The sequence below is a fragment of the Meles meles genome, chromosome 1, assembly GCF_922984935.1.
Source record: "Meles meles chromosome 1, mMelMel3.1 paternal haplotype, whole genome shotgun sequence".
Lineage (NCBI taxonomy): Eukaryota > Metazoa > Chordata > Mammalia > Carnivora > Mustelidae > Meles > Meles meles.
Genome location: NC_060066.1, coordinates 123,356,481 through 123,372,428, shown reverse-complemented (window position 1 = coordinate 123,372,428; position 15,948 = coordinate 123,356,481). Strand labels below are relative to the sequence as shown.

The following is a 15,948-nucleotide window of genomic DNA, read 5'->3' as shown; positions in this document are numbered from 1 at the left end:
GGAGACACAGCTCTGCCCCTCACTGTGGCTTTAGCAAAAGAAGAGAACAAGGCTATGCAGAGAATCCCACTGACTAATCAATTCACGCAGGTCAAGTGACTGCAGGGGTCTGAAATGGAGGAGTCCAATAAAGGAACGTAGACGTGTGACACAGGGAAGACACCCATCATGGTTAAAGGAGATACTTTGTGATTGGAGAAGGCATGAAAGGGATATGTTAGTCAGTTTCTATTGGTTCCTTGAAACACAGTCCTTCAGTTCACCACGGAAATAACCCAGAATTCTTCAGAGTTACCTGGGGGGTATCGGGTCTTGGTCTTCTTCCTCCAAAAGATCATTATGACCTCCTAGAAGTACAGAGAGACAGGGCCAGTCACATGGAACAGATCACCACTTGTACAGTAAAATCAAGGGTCCACTACAACTAGCACGCGGGCATAGTGATCCTTAGTGGGGGAGAGGTGAGTGTGCAAGAAGTCCTCCTGGGGACCTCAGGGAGTGTCTTGGCAATTTGCCAAGGTTTGCTTTCCTTAGCCATCGGGCATGAGCTCCCTGATGTGGTCGGGCCCCAGAGAAAGGGTCTCTGTACAGAGTGACACATGTGTCTTCTTTACCACAGGTTCTGGGGAGCAGCTTCCCTGGATTCTGAAAGCTTACTGCAACCTTCTCTCACTACCTCACCCCATGAGCTACTCTAGGTGTGATGGTTTAAGGTCTTTCAGACAGAGACCAGACTGCCGGATCAAATGTGCAAACCCTCACACCGAAAGGAATCTTTTGTGTACGATCCTTTGCGCTCCACAGACATAGGAGCCGTGCATGGGGAGCGGCAGAGCCCGCGCTCCGCTCTACTTCGGGGACACATCTAAGCCAGCAGACAGCAGAGGTGTTGGTGGCCTCATACGGCGACGATGACTCAGTGAAGACAGCCAACAGAGAGCACACAGACAGTGGGGATCAGAGCAGTCGAGCCAGGGAAACGACCAATCCCAAGATCTAGGCAAGGCTGACGGCATCTCTGGACGGGCACGGAAATTCATGGGACATTGTATGGGTATGAAAATGAGAGCCCTGCAGATGAGGAGGGACATTTAATGGAAATCAGGAACAAAGACAGACACCTCAGCCTATGCAGCAGAAGGGAGTGTGAGTTGTCACATCTGCCTTGATTCCAATGTCCTGACTTCGGTCAGAAGCCCTAAGCAGGGCCTGAGATGAGGAACAAAGGGCAGGTCCATGTCTCAGCTGAGATCTGTGCTGAAAAGGGCATCCCAGAGCCTGACTCTGATCGCCATGTCTACCGGGCTCCTCCACAGCGCTGACACCTCTCAGCGGAACCAGAGGTTGGGAGAGTGAACATAGGGGGTCAGCTTGGGGGCCGAGTGGGAGCTTTGTCAGCTTGACAATGGAGGACTCACTCGCTACTGCCAGAGCAGAAGAGCTGTCCATATCGTCGAATGAGTTTATGCCAGCCCCCGGAGAGGTCCCTTGCAGGTCAGCCAGGTCAGGAAGGCCTGAATAAGTCAGATAGCATTCATCCAGTGAGTCTCCTTGGGCGTCCTGCTCTTCCACCTCTGGAAGCTTTGTGCTGGGCCTGGGAGGGAGGGGAGAACTGGTCACGAAAACAAGAAGAGGAGACACCCCAGCATCCTACCGCTGTTAATGGGAGGCCGACTAGTAGAGTCGTTAGAGGAGCACAGCCACTACTCCCGGCAGAAACGACCCTCCTGTTTCAGGGACAGAGCATGGCTGCTAGGGGGAAGTACAGAGAGCCAGAGAGCAGAAGGATCTCGGGGTAGAGGCTACAGATCTAAGCTTCTGAGCAACAAACTGCAGGATGGTGGAATGGAAGTCGTGGCTCAGAGTACGCATCGAGCGTTTGAAAGGTGGCTTTGAAACTTTTGCATAAACTCTGTGTCCATGCCCTTCAGGGACCAAGTGAACACGGACTTTTAAAAGGCATCCTCAGCCTGGAGCGATCGTGTATCTTCAGTGCCTCATTCTCTGACTACCGTGACGTGATGCGACGTGAAATTCTTCCTAGGCAATCTTTTTCTACAGTGCATCCTCAAATGTGGTAACACCGAGGAGGGAGACACAGCTCTGCCCCTCACTGTGGCTTTAGCAAAAGAAGAGAACAGGGCTATGCAGAGAATCCCACTGACTAATCAATTCACGCAGGTCAAGGGACTGCGGGTGACTGAAATGGAGGAGTCCAATAAAGGAACGTAGACGTGTGACACAGGGAAGACACCCATCATGGTTAAAGGAGATACTTTGTGATTGGAGAAGGCATGAAAGGGATATGCTAGTCAGTTTCTATTGGTTCCTTGAAACACAGTCCTTCAGTTCACCACGGAAATAACCCAGAATTCTTCAGAGTTACCTGGGGCGTATCGGGTCTTGGTCTTCTTCCTCCAAAAGATCATTATGACCTCCTAGAAGTACAGAGAGACAGGGCCAGTCACATGGAACAGATCACCACTTATACATTAAAATCAAGGGTCCACTACAGCTAGCACGCGGGCATAGTGATCCTTAGTGGGGCAGAGGTGAGTGTGCAAGAAGTCCTCCAGGAGGCCTTAGGGATTGTCTTGGCAATTTGCCAAGGTTTGCTTTCCTTAGCCATCGGGCATGAGCTCCCTGATGTGGTCGGGCCCCAGAGAAAGGGTCTCTGTACAGAGTGACACATGTGTCTTCTTTACCACAGGTTCTGGGGAGCAGCTTCCCTGGATTCTGAAAGCTTACTGCAACCTTCTCTCACTACCTCACCCCATGAGCTACTCTAGGTGTGATGGTTTAAGGTCTTTCAGACAGAGACCAGACTGCCGGATCAAATGTGCAAACCCTCACACCGAAAGGAATCTTTTGTGTACGATCCTTTGCGCTCCACAGACATAGGAGCCGTGCATGGGGAGCGGCAGAGCCCGCGCTCCGCTCTACTTCGGGGACACATCTAAGCCAGCAGACTGCAGAGGTGTTGGTGGCCTCATACGGCGACGATAACTCAGTGAAGACAGCCAACAGAGAGCACACAGACAGTGGGGATCAGAGCAGTCGAACCAGGGAAACGACCAATCCCAAGATCTAGGCAAGGCTGACGGCATCTCTGGACGGGCACGGAAATTCATGGGACATTGTATGGGTATGAAAATGAGAGCCCTGCAGATGAGGAGGGACATGTAATGGAAATCAGGAACAAAGACAGACACCTCAGCCTATGCAGCAGAAGGGAGTGTGAGTTGTCACATCTGCCTTGATTCCAATGTCCTGACTTTGGTCAGAAGCCCTAAGCAGGGCCTGAGATGAGGAACAAAGGGCAGGTCCATGTCTCAGCTGAGATCTGTGCTGAAAAGGGCATCCCAGAGCCTGACTCTGATCCCCATGTCTTCCGGGCTCCTCCACAGCGCTGACACCTCTCAGCGGAACCATGGGGTGGGAGAGCGAACATAGGGGGTCAGCTTGGGGGCTGAGTTGGAGCTTTGTCAGCTTGACAATGGAGGACTCACTCGCTACGGCCAGAGCAGACGAACTGTCCATATCGTCGAATGAGTTTATGCCAGCCGCCGGAGAGGTCCCTTGCAGGTCAGCCAGGTCAGGAAGGCCTGAATAAGTCAGATAGCATTCATCCAGTGAGTCTCCTTGGGCGTCCTGCTCTTCCACCTCTGGAAGCTTTGTGCTGGGCCTGGGAGGGAGGGGAGAACTGGTCACGAAAACAAGAAGAGGAGACACCCCAGCATCCTACCTCTGTTAATGGGAGGCCGACTAGTAGAGTCGTTAGAGGAGCACAGCCACTACTCCTGGCAGAAACGACCCTCCTGTTTCAGGGACAGAGCATGGCTGCTAGGGGGAAGTACAGAGAGCCAGAGAGCAGAAGGATCTCGGGGTAGAGGCTACAGATCTAAGCTTCTGAGCAACAAACTGCAGGATGGTGGAATGGAAGTCGTGGCTCAGAGTACGCATCGAGCGTTTGAAAGGTGGCTTTGAAACTTTTGCATAAACTCTGTGTCCATGCCCTTCAGGGACCAAGTGAACACGGACTTTTAAAAGGCATCCTCAGCCTGGAGCGATCGTGTGTCTTCAGTGCCTCATTCTCTGACTACCGTGACGTGACGCGACGTGAAATTCTTCCTAGGCATTCTTTTTCTACAGTGCATCCTCAAATGTGGTAACACCGAGGAGGGAGACACAGCTCTGCCCCTCACTGTGGCTTTAGCAAAAGAAGAGAACAGGGCTATGCAGAGAATCCCACTGACTAATCAATTCACGCAGGTCAAGGGACTGCGGGTGACTGAAATGGAGGAGTCCAATAAAGGAACGTAGACGTGTGACACAGGGAAGACACCCATCATGGTTAAAGGAGATACTTTGTGATTGGAGAAGGCATGAAAGGGATATGTTAGTCAGTTTCTATTGGTTCCTTGAAACACAGTCCTTCAGTTCACCACGGAAATAACCCAGAATTCTTCAGAGTTACCTGGGGCGTATCGGGTCTTGGTCTTCTTCCTCCAAAAGATCATTATGACCTCCTAGAAGTACAGAGACAGGGCCAGTCACATGGAACAGATCGCCACTTGTACAGTAAAATCAAGGGTCCACTACAACTAGCACGCGGGCATAGTGATCCTTAGTGGGGGAGAGGTGAGTGTGCAAGAAGTCCTCCCGGGGGCCTCAGGGAGTGTCTTGGCAATTTGCCAAGGTTTGCTTTCCTTAGCCATCGGGCATGAGCTCCCTGATGTGGTCGGGCCCCAGAGAAAGGGTCTCTGTACAGAGTGACACATGTGTCTTCTTTACCACAGGTTCTGGGGAGCAGCTTCCCTGGATTCTGAAAGCTTACTGCAACCTTCTCTCACTACCTCACCCCATGAGCTACTCTAGGTGTGATGGTTTAAGGTCTTTCAGACAGAGACCAGACTGCCGGATCAAATGTGCAAACCCTCACACCGAAAGGAATCTTTTGTGTACGATCCTTTGCGCTCCACAGACATAGGAGCCGTGCATGGGGAGCGGCAGAGCCCGCGCTCCGCTCTACTTCGGGGACACATCTAAGCCAGCAGACTGCAGAGGTGTTGGTGGCCTCATACGGCGACGATGACTCAGTGAAGACAGCCAACAGAGAGCACACAGACAGTGGGGATCAGAGCAGTCGAACCAGGGAAACGACCAATCCCAAGATCTAGGCAAGGCTGACGGCATCTCTGGACGGGCACGGAAATTCATGGGACATTGTATGGGTATGAAAATGAGAGCCCTGCAGATGAGGAGGGACATTTAATGGAAATCAGGAACAAAGACAGACACCTCAGCCTATGCAGCAGAAGGGAGTGTGAGTTGTCACATCTGCCTTGATTCCAATGTCCTGACTTCGGTCAGAAGCCCTAAGCAGGGCCTGAGATGAGGAACAAAGGGCAGGTCCATGTCTCAGCTGAGATCTGTGCTGAAAAGGGCATCCCAGAGCCTGACTCTGATCGCCATGTCTACCGGGCTCCTCCACAGCGCTGACACCTCTCAGCGGAACCAGAGGTTGGGAGAGTGAACATAGGGGGTCAGCTTGGGGGCCGAGTGGGAGCTTTGTCAGCTTGACAATGGAGGACTCACTCGCTACTGCCAGAGCAGAAGAGCTGTCCATATCGTCGAATGAGTTTATGCCAGCCCCCGGAGAGGTCCCTTGCAGGTCAGCCAGGTCAGGAAGGCCTGAATAAGTCAGATAGCATTCATCCAGTGAGTCTCCTTGGGCGTCCTGCTCTTCCACCTCTGGAAGCTTTGTGCTGGGCCTGGGAGGGAGGGGAGAACTGGTCACGAAAACAAGAAGAGGAGACACCCCAGCATCCTACCGCTGTTAATGGGAGGCCGACTAGTAGAGTCGTTAGAGGAGCACAGCCACTACTCCCGGCAGAAACGACCCTCCTGTTTCAGGGACAGAGCATGGCTGCTAGGGGGAAGTACAGAGAGCCAGAGAGCAGAAGGATCTCGGGGTAGAGGCTACAGATCTAAGCTTCTGAGCAACAAACTGCAGGATGGTGGAATGGAAGTCGTGGCTCAGAGTACGCATCGAGCGTTTGAAAGGTGGCTTTGAAACTTTTGCATAAATTCTGTGTCCATGCCCTTCAGGGACCAAGTGAACATGGACTTTTAAAAGGCATTCTCAGCCTGGAGCGATCGCGTGTCCTCAGTGTCTCATTCTCTGACTATGGTGACATGACGTGACGTGAAATTTTTCCTAGGTTTTCTTTTTCTACAGTGCATCCTCAATGTGGTAACACTGAGGAGGGAGACACAGCTCTGCCCCTCACTGTGGCGAAAGAAGAGAACAGGGCTATGCAGAGAATTCCACTGACTAATCAATTCATGCAGGTCAAGGGACTGTGGGTGACTAAAATGGAGGAGTCATTAAAGGAACGTTGATGTGTGACACAGGGAAGACACCCATCATGGTTAAAGGAGATACTTTGTGATTGGAGAAACTTTGAAAGAGATATGTTAGTCAGTTTCTACTAGTTCCCATCATATGCAGTATTTCAGTTTCACCACTGATATATCAAGGCATGATCCTTCAGAGTTACCTGGGGCATATCATATCTTCACGTTCTTCCACCTCATGATGGAATTGATATTCTGTAAAGAAATACAGACAGTCTCAGTGAGTAGGAAGATCCCTCTTTGTCCATTCATAATCCATTGTCTGATGCAACTCAGGCACTCAGATTTGCTTAATGTGAGGACAGGTTTACTGAAAATTATATTTGAGGGTGCCTCCTGGATTGCCTTGCAGGAACTGCCTTGATTTCCTGGCCTGAGCCATTGGGTGGGATATCATCATCACAGTTTTCACCATTGGGAGTCTGTGGAATGACTTTAACTTCTCTTTTCTCACAGATTCTGGGAAGCCGGCCTCCTTCCATTGTATAAAGATTACTGCAGTATTCAGCCTTCTCTCATCGGATGCCGAGTTGCGGAAGGCTTAGTGGAACTTATACACTGAGCCTGAAGACATGGAAGGCAACTATAAAACCTCAACTTCATGTGAGTCTTTGGTGCTGCACAGAATGTTGCCCCAATTCATGTTTGGGTAGGGGGGAGGAATGGTGAGTCACAGCTGTGCTTCTGGAAACACACAAAGAAGGTATCAGTGGAAGCGCTGGTGGTGGGTTTTCAGAGAACCATTTAGGAAGGCAAGCCATCCTAAAGGAGATAGAGAATGGGGCTGAGAAGAGCAAAACTTGTTAACCTTGGACAAGAATGCCAATTGACTGCTTCAGGCTTGGGTTCCTGAAGGACCTGGCTCAGAGATGAAATGGACAGGTTATTAAAGGTGAGAAAAGAAATTTCATCCAAATTAGGTCTGACAGATACCTTCTCTGGTCCTCTTGCTGAGGTGAGTTGAGTGTATGGTGCCTGACATGGGCCCAGGGACCTGACGGAGAAGACAGGGAGACATGGACATCCCCTGGGAGTAGGAAAAGAGCCACGTCCCCTGGCCCACCTGATGTCTGGGCTTCAAACTGAGTCCTAAAGCCCAGTTCAGCTCAGTATGTCTCTCTGGGGTCTGACCACAGGGATGAGCTCTCTGGGCACAGCAGAGGTCTGGGGTACAAGGATTAGGAGATCTCTGTGGGTGTCCAGTTGGAGCTTTATCACCTTGACAATGGAGTACTCACTGGCCACTTGCAGAGAGGAACAGACTTGTGTGCCCTCAGGTGAGAAGATGGCGGAACTTCTGTAAGGCCAGTAGGAGTCAGAGAGGTCGGGAAGCACTGAGTATGTCAGATAGCGTTCATCCGGAGTGTCCCGTGAGGTGTCCCGCTCTAGCAGCTGTGTGCCGAGCCTGCAGGGTGGAGACAACTGAACATTAACCTCAGAGGGATCTGAATGCTATGTCCTGTCTGGCTTTGATGGAAAGCAGAAGGGAGTGGTCCAGAAAGCAAAGAGGTTGAGCCATGAGAGAGAGAAAGAACTCTTCTTGTGTTTGTGGGCCAAGGTGTGTTTGTCACAGGGGTAGCAGATAGGAAGGACAATAAGTGCTCAGGACACAAGCCACCAAGCTTGTGAAGAAAGAGGCTGAATGATCTCTGTGCCATCCAGCCCTGACTCACTGTGTACAGAGTCCCCGAATGGCGGCTTTCCCCATTCATTCAATAGCTTTGAGTTCGGCACCTAGTGGCCGAGCGTTGGCTGCTCTGGGGGGCAGGACGCTGTCCCCGGAACCTCGTGCCGCAAAGGCCTCTTTCTCTCAATGTTGTGCCTTGATAGAGCATGTTGTCTCGTGACTATGGTATTTTCATGCTCTGCACACATGTCAGCCTACTAAGTGCAACAGGCAGAAAGTAGACATGCGTGTCTGTCTAGAGCACAAAGTGGAGAATGAGCGAGGACAGTGAACCCTCTGACGTTTTAGTTCAGCTGGGTCAGCTGAGTGTGGGTTACTCAAATAGAGAAGGGCTTCTGAAATGGGGAGCAATCCAAGTACCACAATGAAGACCGAAAACGTGGTGAAAACGGATCATTGGTCATTGACCCAGTGGGTAATAGAGCTCTCTCTCTTGAGCACTTTCTGCTTTTCTCTGGTTGCCTCTTTGGAATTCACAGCCCCTTACTATTCAGAATTACCTAGGGGCAACGGATTCCTGGCCTTTCAGCCCCTCCTGATCCATTTGGTTGTCTGCAAAGGAACAAAGAGAAGGAGTTACAGGAAGAAGATTCCCCTTCACAGATGCCCACTCCTTTGTCCCCTGTAGCCCAGGGCAGAAATACAAGCAGCGTAATTACAGGCCACTGTGAGACAAATCATCCCAGAGAGCTTAGGTAGGGCCCTGTAAGCCATCACTGGGATTGCTCTCTTGAGCCATTCAACAAATGTCCCTGAAGTGTCAGGCCATCCTCACAGCATCCTGTCTTGAGTCTGTGCAGACAACAAACTGATTCTTCTTCCCTGAGGTTGTGGGGAAGTCCCTGGCTGCTTCCTAGAGGGTTGTTGCATTATGTAGGCTTTTTCCACCTGAAATGCTGTAGGTTAATGGTTTAGCGGAATCAGCCATTGAGATTAAAGCAATGAATGAAATCTACACAGCATCAAACCAGAATAATCTTCCAAGCTGCAAAGAAACGGGCTGTGTATGGGGGAGGGAAGTTTCAGGATCCTGCCTTGCTCCAGAGAAACATACACTGTACGATAGTCAGTGTTGTTTCTTTTTTTCCTTCTTCTTCTTCTTCCTCATCATCGTCATCGTCGTCCCCCTCGTGGTCGTAATTTTCTGTAAAGAAATCCAGAATTGTCCCTTCAGCTGTTTCCCACATCACTGCTCTAAGCACAGCGGCTCTAATGGCCCTAGAGACGGAAGTGACTTGGCACGACTAGAGAGTCTTCTGAGCTGAAGGCAGTGTCATTAGGAATTGCTGTGACCTGGGTTTCTGATCCATCAGAAAGGTGTCTCTGATTCGGAGGATCAGCTCCACTGAACCTGGACAACTCCTTCTACTGTCTCTTGTTGTCCATGTCAGGGGATGCTCGTCCAGGGTCAATCTTGACTTCTGCAAATCGTGTCGTGCAGTGTGCCCCAAGTCCCACCGCCCGCGCAGACCCTCTGTGCGTTCACGGCTCTCACACGGAGCCTCTTCCTCGTCCTCATGACAGGACCACCCCCTGTCCCCCATTCCCCACCAGGGACTTCATGGACGCCCTCATGGGCTTCAGTCCCCTCAAGGGGACATCTGTCTATGAAAAGTGTTCCAGTCTCCACTGGGTTCCCACCTCCAGGTCCTACTGCATCCAGTACGTCATCCAACTCCACACTGTCAGGGCCTTTCTCTTAGGTCTGAAGTGCATTCAGTAATTTTCCCATCTGGTCACTACAGTGGCAACAGATTATTTGATGTACATGCCAGATGAGGGGACAGCTACGGAGAAAGGAAAACTCACTCTCTCCCCTAGACTTCATACAAACCAGGCTCAGTCTGGGAATCTCCCCCTTCTGCAGGGATCCTTGCACACTAACAAGGATCCCTCCTGTCACATTCCCCTTTCTGGGCTCTAACACTGGTCGATGCTTCCTCCTACCCCAAAGGCTGTGTCCCATTAGGGAGGAAGCAGGCAGGTGGACCACTGCGATGTGCCCCCCGTGCATTGCCTCCCTCTGCTACCACCTCCCAGTCCTGGTCCTCTCATGGCCCCGTGTGCGATGGGGAACCCAGGACAGCCGCTGCCAAGAGTGTGAGGGCAGGCGGGGAGTCTCTTGGCTGCCCAGGGACTCGGAGCAGCACAGTGCAGTCAGGGGTCTGTGGCCGTCTTACCTGGGTTGAGCATTCGGGCAAGGCACTTGGCCAACCTGCGTCCCTCAGCCAGTTGCCCTTGCAAGCCCTGCCCTTGGGAATGCTCGGCGCCATCATGGGTGAGGAGGGCGTCCAGGTGCTGAACGAGCTGTTGGGAAACATCTTTCCCTTCCCGCAGCTTCGTATATAAACGTGTCAATTCTTTATCCTGGTCTTTAATTAGCAGATGACATCGCCTAAGGTGGGACACAGAAAATGTTCTAAAATGCAAAGGTTTGAACAATAGGTAAGAGCTTTCATAGAGATTTCTGGCGGGATTTCCCAATGAGCCCTCAAAGCCGAATTCTGGCCTGTGTGGTGACCTGTCTGTGGCACCGAAAGTAGAAGGTTAATCAAGCCTTCCTCTGGATCAGAGTGTGCTCCTGTTCATGCCCTGGACATCCCGTGCATCTTTCTTCCTGTCCTCCAGGACACACTTCAGAGAGATGCCCCTTCAGCTGGTGACTTGGGGCACACGCATTTGCCTGGAAATCTCCATAGAGGGCAGCGTGCCGTGAATGGACACCGTGCCAGACCCAGAAGCATGGACAGTACGGCTGGTGTTAACTGGTGTGCTCAGAAGGGTGGCAGGGTCAAAAAGACAGCATTTGCGGGAAGAGAGGATATCAGGGTTCGTCAGCCAGGTCCTGACCGTGTGAAAGGTAAATGAAGTGTTGATCTCATAACATTGTTCATGTGCTCACTGTGCCAAAGGTCACAAATTGTCCCTTGCCCCTTGAATTTGGTGACTTTGATATTCTTTTTAAAAAGAGAATGAGGGTCTGAGTCACTGGAGTCCATCGTGTACCAATCACTGTGGTCTCAGTTGTCTTAGATATGTTCGTATAATGTGCCTGCCATGACAGTTTCTGCCCTTGTCCGGGCCCAGACTTGCTGCTGCCGCCAGTCCGAGAGACCCACAGCTTCCCTCCAGCCTCCCACACAGAGTCCTCCTTACCTGAGCTGCTCAGGCAACATGTCTGCCCGCTTGCCCTTCTCGCACAGCACCTTCTCCCCCAGCACGGATCTGATGAGGTCGCTGGACTGTTCACACTCTGAGAAACAGAGATGCCTGCCTCAGTGGAAAGCTGGACATGCTGCTATGCTCGCTGCTTTCAAGGGAGGAGGCAGGCTGCACCCCGGGACGAATGGAACCCGGCAACCAGGCTGTGTGCTGGGAGCTCCACGCCTCATTCCGGAGTCTCCCAACTACAACACACTGGATCACTCCCCGTTTTAGAGGCCAGGAAAGAGCCATCCCGAGACACAGAGAGGAGCTCCACTCCATGATGAACTGGTATTTGGCAGAATCAGAATTCGTATCCCCTGACACCAGCCGCAATCTTGGCCACTCTAGCAAGCCTCGCTGCCTCTTCATTAAACACTAAGGAGGGACCTTAAGTAAAGCCCCCGGGATTCCAGGACCAATGGGTCCCCTGAGCTGGGATTTCTGTACTGCACAAGTGTTTCCACGGTAAAACTTCCTCCAGATAGACCAGTGAAAACTAGAAGGCAGGAAACCAGAGGGACCTGCAAGGAACATGGCCAAATCCTAATAAAGTTTATGTAAGTAGAAGCAGTAGAATTAGGAACAGAGTTTACATGCTTCCAGGCTTTGCTTTGAGAGCTTTAAGAGAAATTCCTCAGTACTCATTCTGACTCAGAGACGTAGGACGCAGGATGGTAGTAGTCTAACAGAGAGGGAAACTGAGACACCGGAAGATAGGCAGCAGGGATTGGAGTCCAGGCGGACTGACCCGGAGCCCATGCTCTTCCCTTTTGTGCTGTGTTCCCTCCACCCCAAGCCCTCGGGTGGTCACTGTTTTCATCATCGTCACAACTGCTTTCCCTCAGTTAGGTGACGGTGTCCGGAAAGTTGGCTTGTCAACTTTCAACACTTGGCTTGTCCTTCCATGGAAGGTCATCATCTCTTCCCTTTCCTAAAGAGCAGGTTTCAATTCTTACTTTTTGCCACCTCAGTTGTTTTTAAGTCTACCTTCCCTTGCCGTGTGGAAGACAAAGTGTGAGAAAATGGCCAAAATTCAGCCTCAGCATTGTCAGGATTCCTTCCTGTCATTGGGTTGTGCGCATGCCCCGATCTCCGGGTTCCTTCTGTCTCCGAAGCCCCCTCCTCATGAACAGGCAGCTGAGCTCCCCAATTCACGCTGCCTGTGGGAGAGGACCTACCGCACACAGTGGCCTGGCCGGTTTCTGGGTCTGTATTGTCCCCCACTCACCCTCATTCTCACTTGGCCAAGCATCTAGTGGCCTCGGCCTGGGCCTGCTGACTTTGCCCCGTCACTGAAGGTTCTCCAGCTCAGGGGTAGACAGAGGAGGTAGCACAGATTGTCTTATGTTCCCCAAAATGCTGCCAGCCTTACCGCCGGGCTTCACATGGCCTCCATGGACATGGAAAGGAAAACCTTGAGCACGGGATCCCTGTCAGCTGGGGAGTCCCTGTGTGGATGGCGGCCCTCATGGATACCGCAGTTTCAGGGAAGGCCGACCTCACCTCCATGTCCTTGAAAGCACGTAGCGTCACCTATTCCTTCCCCACAACCCGGTGCCAACTTGAGCATCAGTGTATTTCCGCAGGGCAGCCAGCTCGGTGCTTTGCCAGTGGGACATCGGAGAACTGACACCTGATGGAGTTCCTTAGTCCTACGGCAACTGAGATGAAGGACTGCTACAGGACAGACAGGTCTGTCTGTCTGTCTCTGGGTGTGCACCAGGAATCAATAACTGCGATGGAAACTCTCAGCCACCCTCTAGGTCACTGCTAACCTGGGGAGGATGCTAACATACTTCTCTTCTGTTTACCCATCCTCAGCAAACGGAAGGTCAAATTCCCACTTCTACCTTCACGGACTGTGGTCAGAATGAAATTTGTGGTGTCATTGGAAATGGGGAGACAGCATCTGGAGAGGCTTTGCATTTCTCAGAAGGAGTACACCCAGCTATGGCTTTGGGGACCAAGACTTTGCAGGACTTACTGTATTTCTGCAGTTGGTTGGCCAGGGAGTAGGCCGTAGCTTCGGCTACAAGGAATTTTTCCTTGAGGTCTAGGAAGTCCTGGCTGGTTTGTTCCAGCTGCGACCGAAGCTGCCGGTTGACTTCCTGGAGGCTGCTTTCTGCCCCTGCCTGCGACAGAGGGCCAGGATGGGCTTCCATGGCGACCTGTGGCAGAAGAGGTAGCGCTGGGGACCGAGGAGAAGAAACCCAAGCCCATGGTGAGTTAAAAACCAGTGACATCAAGTCGGTTGAATCAGGACTGAAGGGTGAGGTTACCGGAATCCTTTACTTACTGTTGGCAACGCTTGGAGCAACAGCCCACAGCACTTGAGAGACAACCAAGGGTCAAGACGCCAGAGGTAGGAGCCGAAGGCACTGCTCGTAGCTCCGACGCCAACCGGAATGACCGAGGGAGCACCCAGAATGCCGGCTAGTGGGCTGCACTTGCACTAACAGAATGGAATGTCCAGGGTGTCCGTGGAACCTGGGGAGCCCCTGCCTTCCAGTTGCCGAGGCCATGCTGATACACAAGGCTGCCTGGCCCACCCCTCAGTGGCCACTCTCTGTAGTTGTCTACCTTTGTGCTGACACCACAGATCCCATCTGTTTCCAAAACATTGTCTCAGCATAGTTCTCATTGTTCGTTCTCTTATGTGTGTAGAATAATGTCAGGCAGAAATAGCATCCCAAGAAGTTTTCTTTGTTCTTTTTCTTTTCTTCTTTCTCTTTATTTCTTGGAGAGAGAGAATGGGGGCATGCGTAGAGGGAAAGTGTGTGATAAGGGTCTCAGGGTCACAACCCATGAGACCATGACCCGATCCTAAACCAAGAGTCCGATGCTCAACCAAAGGAACCACTCAGGCACCCTTCCCAACAGGTGTTCTTAAGGGCTCTCATGAACTCATCCCACTTCTCAACAGCGGTTCAACAGATCTTAAGGCTTTTCTAGTGAGGGACATTTCTAAAGTCAAAGACTCTCTTGGATGTTCTTCTCCAGGTCTTCGCTAAGTTTTTTCTCTACCGATTAAAACACAAGAGAAACATGCTAGCAGTTTAGCCAAGTGTGGCATCAGGCTCCCAGGTCCATGGGGAGTCCGCTTCTCCCTCTGGCCTTCTCCCCTCTCGTGCTCTCTGTCATTCTCTCTCGCATGCTCTGCCCTCCTTAAATAAATAAATAAATAAGTAGATAAAGTCTTACAAAATGAAAAACAGAAAGGGAAGAAACTGTTTCTTGTCCCAATTCTCTCAGTATTCTTCTCACTGCATGTCTGTGTTAGGTAGACTTGTTTTCCCTTTAGGTGGCCATTTCATTTCCGTTTCCTTAGCTATTGACTTAAACTAAGAGTGGAACTACTGTGTCATTTGGAACCCTGTGTTTAACTTTTTGAGGAACTGCCAACCTCCTTTCCAAAGCAGAACAAGGACACCCTTTTTACATTCCCACCAGGAATGTGTAAGAATTCCAGTTCTCTACAAGCTTCCCGACACATGTATTGTCTCTTTGCTTGAAGTCATGCTGATGGGAGTGACGTGGGATCTCACCGTGCTTTAGATTTGTATTTTCCTAAGGACAAATGAAATTGAGCATCTTTTCATGTGTTCATTGTTGCAAAGGTATTGTCCTTTCGAGAACATCTATTCAAGCTCTCTTCCCCATTCCTATATTGGCTGTCTTTTTACCAACTGCTTAGTTGTAGGAGGGTTCTTTCCATGCATTGTAGATAGTGGACCTCATCAGATATACAATTAAAACTACTTCTCCCATTCTGTGGATTGTCTTTTCACTTTACGTCCTTGATAGTGTCCCTTGAAACAAAAAGCTTTGAACATGATGACTTCTAGTTGATCTGTTTATTCTTGGGTTGCTGGTGCGGTTTGCAACCAGCTTCCAACCCCAAATCATGAAGATGTAGAACGCTATGTTCCTCCAAACATGGCCTTTGAATGAGAACTAGCCTGCATTTGAGTAGTTGGTGGACATTACTTAGTACCGCCTCGTGAGTGTTGATTGATATTTCTCTCAATTGATATTCAGGCGCCTGTTTTCCCTCCTGTGGAGGGTGCTATGGCCTGTAACAGAGATTTAGGAAATGGTATCTGTCAACATCCTGGCTTAGATTCAGGGGTGAATCCTGGTTCTGCAGTGGAGCTGGTCTTAAACTCATGCACAGTTTCACAAATTGCTCAGGCCCTTTAGAGCTGAGTCGTTGTTGATCTTTCTGAGGAACACTTGTCTGCTAGTCCAGATCATCTAGGGCCAGAGTGGACTTTCTCAGTGCCCTCCACACGGAGAAGACTGCCAGGATTTGACCTAGTCAAGACTTTCATCTCTGGTCTATTCGAATGGAAACTCGACCTGCTTCAGGGTTTTGGGAACGTTGTTCCATGCAAGTTGGTTCTTCTCCATTTTTTTTTAATGTATACATGATTTCTTCCTGGATAAGGGGAAAGGATATTTATTTCAGAACAGGCTGTCTGTTCTTTGCCAGTTGTCTGTCTGTGCTTTTGAAATTGTGTAAAGGAGAATTCCAGGTCAGCTATCTTCTATGCAAAAAGTACAGTTCCTGTACAGTGTCAGGTGATCATACTTAATATTAGGAACTCTCTTGTTACTCAGATGGTATAGTTTCC

The 15,948-nt window shown here is 50.6% G+C and overlaps 1 protein-coding gene across 1 annotated transcript in view; it reads right to left on the bottom strand.

Annotated features, from left to right (window-relative positions):
• LOC123952905 (neuroblastoma breakpoint family member 12-like) overlaps positions 1–15,948 on the bottom strand; it is a 166,088-nt gene that overhangs the window by 106,220 nt on the left and 43,920 nt on the right. The window contains exons 10-15 of the mRNA XM_046022588.1: positions 13,299–13,482; positions 11,264–11,360; positions 10,288–10,502; positions 9,162–9,251; positions 8,608–8,659; positions 7,639–7,825 (exon numbers count right to left, since the gene is read on the bottom strand). Coding sequence (XP_045878544.1) covers positions 7,639–7,825; positions 8,608–8,659; positions 9,162–9,251; positions 10,288–10,502; positions 11,264–11,360; positions 13,299–13,482 — 825 coding nt within the window. The remainder of the gene's footprint in view (positions 1–7,638; positions 7,826–8,607; positions 8,660–9,161; positions 9,252–10,287; positions 10,503–11,263; positions 11,361–13,298; positions 13,483–15,948) is intronic.